Source organism: Acanthochromis polyacanthus, chromosome 12, assembly GCF_021347895.1.
Source record: "Acanthochromis polyacanthus isolate Apoly-LR-REF ecotype Palm Island chromosome 12, KAUST_Apoly_ChrSc, whole genome shotgun sequence".
NCBI lineage: Eukaryota > Metazoa > Chordata > Actinopteri > Pomacentridae > Acanthochromis > Acanthochromis polyacanthus.
Window position 1 is genome coordinate 34,566,358 of NC_067124.1, and position 7,909 is coordinate 34,574,266.

At 38.8% G+C, this 7,909-nt stretch overlaps 1 protein-coding gene across 1 annotated transcript; it reads left to right on the forward strand.

Annotated features, from left to right (window-relative positions):
- Positions 1–5: 5 nt before the first annotated feature.
- Positions 6–6,645, forward strand: brd9 (bromodomain containing 9). The gene is given in 18 exon segments (XM_022208327.2): positions 6–162; positions 948–1,093; positions 1,095–1,166; positions 1,249–1,371; positions 1,465–1,594; positions 1,701–1,758; positions 2,230–2,374; positions 2,513–2,623; positions 2,998–3,185; positions 3,341–3,473; positions 3,557–3,632; positions 3,733–3,828; positions 4,852–4,984; positions 5,088–5,199; positions 5,293–5,349; positions 5,452–5,557; positions 6,093–6,263; positions 6,350–6,645. Coding segments are annotated over 18 exon segments (2,007 nt in total). The 5' UTR covers positions 6–113; the 3' UTR covers positions 6,451–6,645.
- Positions 6,646–7,909: the final 1,264 nt, after the last annotated feature.

Below are 7,909 nucleotides of genomic sequence, written 5' to 3' on the forward strand. Positions count from 1 at the left end.
TTTCACTTCCGATTAGCATTTTTTTTTTTTGCATTAAGTTGTTCAACTGGGATAACGGTTAGCGACAGGTTGCAACACATTTGGAATCATAATTACAGTGTAAATTCGAAAACATGGGGAAAAAACACAAGAAACACAAACCGGAATGGAGGACAGTTGACGGTACATGAGTGTACATTTTACGATTAGCTTGCAGCCGCGCCGCTTTTGTTCCAGCTAGCTTAGCTTAGCAGGGCAGAAGATGTGTTCTGTTTGTGTAAAACGTAAACTTTGGGATGTTTTGAACTAGCCTAGTGACTAGCTTCGTGTCATACAGACTAGCTTATTTGTGTTATAATTTTGGTCTAGTTATGCTGATGCAGGTCAGTCTAGAGAGAATAGTCACTAGCCTAACGAGCTAACGAGACTAGTCCAGAGGTGCTACAGATAATTTTGAGGATGCTGCAGAGTTTATCAGGGATGCAGGATGCTGTAGATTAGACTAGGGATGCTTTTAAGTATTCTGTGGATGCTACAGACTAGTCCAGATATGCTACAGACAAATTTAACAACACAGTGCCCATTTTTCAACCCTGCTTTTTAGCTGCTGTTGGCATAATATCCCTGCTAAAATCTTAAGATACTCAGTGTGCTAAACTATATTGTCTACATTTGATTGCACTTGATTAAAATTGGCATGTTCCACTTTTGTGTTTATCTTCTTGCTTTAACTTTATCTTAATTGTTGTCATGTTGCCCTTTTCCTTTTTTATAAAGTGCTATCTATAGTAAATAAAGTTTTCATTACATTGTTAGTTTTATTTCATTTATTTTAAAGCAATATCACAATTTGAAAACCGTGCAATTTAGCAAATCACAAAGACTGCAATTTAGGATGTATGAGGTGTGACTATACTTTCTGCCTTACACCATGAGTCTGTCTCAAACACTGCCTGTTTTGTTTGTAGACTACGAGGACAAAGCTCATGAAAAGCCCCTGAAGCTCGTGCTCAAAGTTGGAGGAAGCGAGGTGACCGAGCTCTCTGGTTCGGGCCATGACTCCAGCTACTACGATGACAGATCGGACCACGAGCGAGAACGCCACAAAGAGAAAAGAAAAGAAGAAGAAAAAGTCAGAAAAGGACAAAGACAAATATGTGGATGATGAAGAGAGAAGACGGCGGAAGGTTAGTTCGCAGAAGATTATTCATCCGTCTCATTATTTCACTGTTTCTTACTTTAAATTGAAAATTTACTTTCACCTCACAGGAGGAAAAAAGGAAGAAGAGAGAACGAGAACAGAATGAACTGGAGGCGGCTGCAGCGGGTTCCAGTAGCGGCGTCCCAGTTGAACCATTCACGCTTCCAAAAACTATAACTATTGGATTAGAGGTGAGAAATCTTCACGTAAGCCTGAGAATATGACCAATAAATTCTTAATGATTACTCTGGTAAGACTTTTACGTTATGTTTGTATCTCATCAGCCAGAAGAAAAGAAGAAGAAGAAAGAGAGGTTTGAAATAGAGCCTGAAGTGGAAGAGTTTCACCCCAGTGTGAAAGTGGAAGTAGAGCAACAAGGTGACAGACCAGTCAGATCCTGCCGGACACAACAAGGCAAGACTGCCTGTTTATGAACACTGTGTTGTGGGTTTTTTTTTGAGCAATCATTTACACTACTGTAGTTAGTAAGCTCTGTATTTTTTGTGTTTTCCCCATACAGAGAATGAGTCCACACCTCGTCAACAACTCCTGGAACACTTTTTGAGGCAGCTGCAGAGGTGAGGATTCACTCTAACTGCTGCATTCACCTGAAATGTCAGCTTTCAGTCTTTAACCCTCTGATCCCCAAGCAGTTTCTGGGCCTTTTTTTTTTGCTATTGTCACATTTTAACCGACTGTGGGATGAATTTTCACTGCAATAAAAAGTCCTGTGCCTCTATGGAAATGACACATCAACAGCTAGATGTAGAGTGTCTTATAGTGTTGTGATTGGAGCTCAGGTATGAGTTGTTATCTGGAAACTTGAGAGAGATCACAATCGGTGAATTTGCTTTTCCTTTAACCATGATTGTAAAATGTGCAATGTGAATAAGACCACATTATAACGTGGTCTGCTTGATCATTAAATCATTTCTTTTGGTCCTATTGACCTGACTAATAACGTTTCCCGGTATTCTCTAATAAGAACGCTTCCTCTTAAAAGCACAAATCTAAAAGCTGGAATAACACTGAGTCACTTGTCTTTCCAGGAAAGATCCCCACGGATTCTTCTCCCTTCCAGTAACGGATGCGATTGCTCCGGGTTACTCAATGATCATCAAACATCCTATGGACTTCAGCACCATGAAAGACAAAATTAGAAACAACGAATACAACACAGTAACAGAATTCAAGGTGAGGATACATTTTAGAACTTTCATTTGCAGAGCAAAACAGGGATGGTGAATATTTGTTTGGCAGTATCATTAAGTTTAATAAGACAGTCTGTAAACATTAGCCCTCACGCTACACTGCACCTGTTTTGGTCTTCAGGCGGACTTCAAGCTGATGTGTGACAATGCCATGGTATACAACCGACCAGAGACTGTCTACTACAAGGCTGCTAAGAAACTGCTTCATACAGGATTCAAGATGATGAGCAAGGTAATGATGTCAAGACTGAAGACAAAAACATCTTCCTTAAAGTATATGTACTATTATAGTCCATCTATTGTATGGATTTGACAACATTTTAACTTTATTTGTAAAGGAACACAAAGCTGAAAACAGAAAACTGATATCAGTGTCAGCTATTTGAAGTCCAATTATTGTCAGTTAATGGTATTAGAATTTCATTGTAGTGTCAAAAAACAGAACTATATGCTACATGTTTTGTTTTACAATATCAAACTTTGTTTTAATGTTTAACAACTTTCCGTCACTCCTTATATTTCACCTATTTTACTACACTTACAGCTCGTTAAGATGACAAAGTTAAACGTTGCTGCATTTTTTTCCCTCTCTACTCTTGTCTCCAGGAGCGGCTTTTAGCCCTGAAGCGCAGCATGTCTTTCATGCAGGACATGGATTTCACTCAGCAGGCGGCCATTTTAGGAGACGAAGACCTGACGGCTGACGTGCCTCCTCCAGAGACAATCCCCATCCCAGTGGAATCTGCAAAGAAGTCCAGGAAACAACCAGTCAAAGACATGAAGGAAGTAATCAGGTATTTGGATGTGTGATTATATTCCCTTTTATTACACACTTAAGTGATATCACACAGGCGAGGAGGGATGCATTTAGCACCTGAAGCTTTGTGAATCTTATCAGACACGACACTTCATATCTAGTGATACTATAATGTCATTTCTGCGATCTCAGCTACCTGTATGAACCAGAGGGAAACGCTTGCAGCTTGACTGACAGTACAGCAGAGGAGCATGTTCTGGCCCTGGTCGAACATTCTGCGGATGAAGCTCGGGATCGCATCAACAGATACATGCCAAACTCTAAGGTAACTATTTGCTTCCAGTTTATAATGTGACAAGGATTACATTTTCACACTTTTGAGTGACGTTTGCTGTTCTGTGTTTTCAGATGGGCCACTTGCGTAAAGAGTCGGACAGTTCTCTTCTATATACGGTTGTAAATCAGCTGGATCCTGATGCAGAAGGTTCGCTCTAATACATTTCAAACAATATTAGGTGCTCCTAGTATTACAACTATATTGGCGATATCTGTGTAAGAAGCTCATTTTGCTCTTTTGCTTGCAGAAGAGGAAACCCATAAAGTGGACTTGAGTTCTCTGTCAAATAAGCTCCTGCCAGGATTAACTACTTTGGGTTTTAAAGATGACAGAAGACACAAAGGTATGTCATTGTGTGCATTTGTGTAGATTTACTTCATTTTTGTCACTTTAATTGTTCCATTTAACCATCTGAAACTGCGTTTTTTTTGTTTCCGTCACATTTTTGGTCATTGCAACCTGATTTTCACTGCAATATAAAATCCTGCAACGATGTAGCAATAGCACAAGTATGGCTAGAAGTAGAGAATTTTAAATGCCGTAGAACAGAGTTATAATGCCATAAATCTAAAATAATATAAATAATTATATAACAAATCATAATATAAATTTTCACAACATTTCCCAAGTGCCTACAGGTGTTACAGATACTGCAGTTTTACTTTTATTTACTTATTATTCACTGCTACTTATACTTGTTTACTTCTTATTTTACATCTTCTGCAAACTATGCATGTCTAACACTGCTCTGCACATCAACTCCACAAACATATATCATCATGCTAAATGTATCTTTCAACAATTTGCTCCTCTGTTATCATTTTTGTGCCATGCTGCATTTGTTTTATTGCTCAAGTATGTTTTTTCTTTTTTAAATTTATGACCATACATGTCTTCTCTCTGCTCTAAATAAACACAGCCTGCATTAGCTGCACATTCCCGGAATTTTTGTCACGTGACTGTTGGTCACAGATGAGTCACTCATGGCTTCTCATAGATTTTTTTTTTTTGGTTTGTTTATTTGCCAAGTCTGGTGCAACTGTTTTCTTTTAAGAGAATATTTCAACAAGACATGTAAAATAATGCATTCATGATGAAATACCTCAATTTCATGCTTAGATTTCTATAGTTTTCCAGACAGAGTTGCACATCACACATGATTTGTTCAAAAACTAGCATAAAATTAAATATCTGATGATTCCTTGTGTTTTAAAAGTTTCGAGCTCTATTTAATGATGCAATTTCGACGATTTTTTACAAAAGATAACATGACTTTCAAACCAGCTGGTGGGTTTTGGGGTTCAGATCACTAATGTATAATGTACAAAATTGACAAAGAATTTCTTGTTTTTCTTTCTCTGTGTAGTGACTTTTCTCAGCAGTGCCTACAACATCCAGAGCCTTCAGAAGAACTCCGTCTTTCCAGACTTGCTATCTGAGGAGGTGGACATGCTCTATTCAGCCTATGGAGATGACACAGGGGTACAGTGTGCTCTGAGGTAAGTTTTTTTTCTTAGATGAAACATTCGAGAAATTCTCCCACGATAAAGTTTCCTGTCTCAGTTCATGCTTAGTTTTTGTTCACCTTTTTCTCTTCTTCAGCATACAGGAGTTTGTCAAGGGCTGTGGAAGTGTCACCAAGCGTTGGGTCGACGGGCTTCTGGACAAAATGACCGCAGGCGATCACACAAAAGCTGTGAATCAGATTCGACAGGTACAGTTTCTGATTTGTACTGTCGACAAGACAATCTGTCGAACCGTTTGCTTTCTTTGATGTAAGCTTGATGATGCTTATTTTACATTTCAGAAAAGAAACATAACACTAAAGCCTGATGAAACCAAATCCAGCATCTGTGACATACAGGTCTGTTGTAATGCATTAAGGAGATACTATATTTCCATCGTAATGTTTTACTTATACCCGCTGACTTGACTGTCTAATTGAAGCTGGATATTCTTTCTTCAGATGACAGATGGTACTGGCCTGGGAGAGAGCAGTTCAGTGTTGGACTTCATGTCAATGAAGAACTATCCTGATATGTCTCTGGATATTTCCATGCTTAACTCATTAGGTGAATATCCTCACATCAACGCACTGCATGACTGTATTTACATGTATACCAATGATTCAGTCATACTCTAGTCATAGTTGCACGCTGAGCATTAGAGAGCCCTTGTAAACACACTCTGGTTCTTGTAGTAGCAGTAAGCATAGGAGCAGTTGAACATCTGGAGCAATGAAGGGCAGTTTTCACGATTTAAACTCATATCAGTCAAACTCCAAACGACAAAAAATGTTAAAAATGATGCTTACACTTTAAAATAGGGCACTGACTGTTTAAAAGAGAGATGCAACTAGTAATGTTTTACTATCCTAATGCTTGTATGAACTAAAGAGTTTGGTATAAACAAAACATATCTGTATTTTTAAAATCTGCCGTAATGCTACTTTGGTATACTGTTATGAATATTTTTGTGCAAATTCCATTTTTTTAGTTAAGTTTTGTGTTTGTGCACACTTCCTATCTTCCTTTGCTGGCCACCTAGAAGCCAGAAAGTAACTACAATTTTTTTCCTTCGTTTATTTACTCCCTCTTTATCATTCAGGTAAAAGTGTGAAAAAAGAGCCAGGAAACGAGGAGTGCCAGCAGCATTATGATGATGCCGACAAACTCCTGCAGGAGTTCCAGGAGGCTCAGGTCGACAGAGTCGGCTCCAGACCCTCGTCCAACCTGTCCTCTCTTTCTAATGCCTCAGAGAGGGACCAGCACCACTTAGGTATCTGCAGTTTAAAGCCTTTACTTTGTTAAATGCTCACAGTAAAGCCGGTACAACAACATAACAGCGCTTTCTCCCATCCACAGGGAGCCCATCACACCTGGGTGTTGGGGACCAGTCGGAAATGGTTCACGATCCCTACGAGTTCCTGCAGTCTCCAGACCAAGAGGGCTCAGCCAACAGCTGACCACACACACTGCCGTTTTGTTATCCTCGTGTTAACAGCACTGCGTTCTCAGTGTTGGACTGTTCAAATACTGTAGAGACAGCAGGAACCTCAGACCTGTTTCAAAGATTGAAAAGAAGTGTACAGACTGTTTTTTGTGTAATTATATTCTTTTGTACGAATGCAACACTTGAAGAATAAAGGATGCTGCTTGTATTTATAAGTGTGTGGTTTAATTAGCAAACAAAAATCCCTATATGGTATACAACATCTATATCACTTAAACATCAAATGATTCAGAATTGTAACACCTGAGAGTTCTTGTGTAAAAGTAAAACAACATTTTATATCTACCATATTGAAAATTACACCTCCAACACATTTTGTACTCATACAGCCCCATCACACTATGTGCTTCACTATCAGGACTATGTGTTCACTCTGGTAGTTCTGATCAGGTTCACACTGAACTTACTGACTCCATCTCAGCTGAACACATTTACCTAGGTCTCATTTGACCAAAGAGTATGCTTGCAATATTCATAAGCCTCATTTCCATGTTCTTTAGCTGATTTAATATAATAGTTTTGTGCCAAACAGGAATCATGGGTGTTTTTCTTGGAAGCCCTCCACAGAGGTTAATATTATACAAAGTTCTTTTACAGAAAGTGATTCCGATTAACAACGTGCCAAGTCTGATGCACTTACCCAATTGTATTTCAGAGCTAGGTTATGCGAGTATTGCATTGCTGTGGTATTATTTTAGGGTGACGACCACTGCAGCCCTGATTAGTGGTACTATGGCTCATTCTAGAAGTCATGATTACTGCTGCATTTGTGTTTCTATAGATTTTTAGTTGGTCACTGATCTTCCTGTATTTTTTTTTTCATCTTTGTGAAGTCTCACAGTCAGATTGTTCATTTCCTCTGGCATTTCTTTTCAATGTGGAGCCATGATGCAGACGTGCAAATAGACACATCTCATTTTTGAGAAAGTTCTCGTGCTTCTACTTCGGGGTCTAATTTTTTATTTTATTATTTTTTAAATTACAAGGCAAAACAATTTTGAATCATTTGACATTTTGGTGATAATGCACAGGGGAGTACTTACTTGTGGAAGCACTTGTCAACTAGCATCTAAATATAGTGTGTTTACGGGTAAAGGATGTTGTAAGAATGTCCAGCTGCAGTAATGATGCACTGCTGACTGCTTAGATTTCAGCAGAAGTAGATTTCCTTTCCAGTTAGGCTTCAACTTATAAGCAATGTAGGCTAATGTAATGTCTCAGTATGTGAGGGAAGTGAAAATTAAGCATGAAGCCCACATTTGCATTTGCTATAATGCAATGTGACAAACTTGGAGGGGAGAGTTAACCATGAAAGGACAGGCTTTATTTTTGAAAGCAGAAGTGCCCTATGTGCACAGCTGTCTGCAGCTTCCTCTTGTTCTCATGGGGACATAAAGCTTAGACTATTTCAG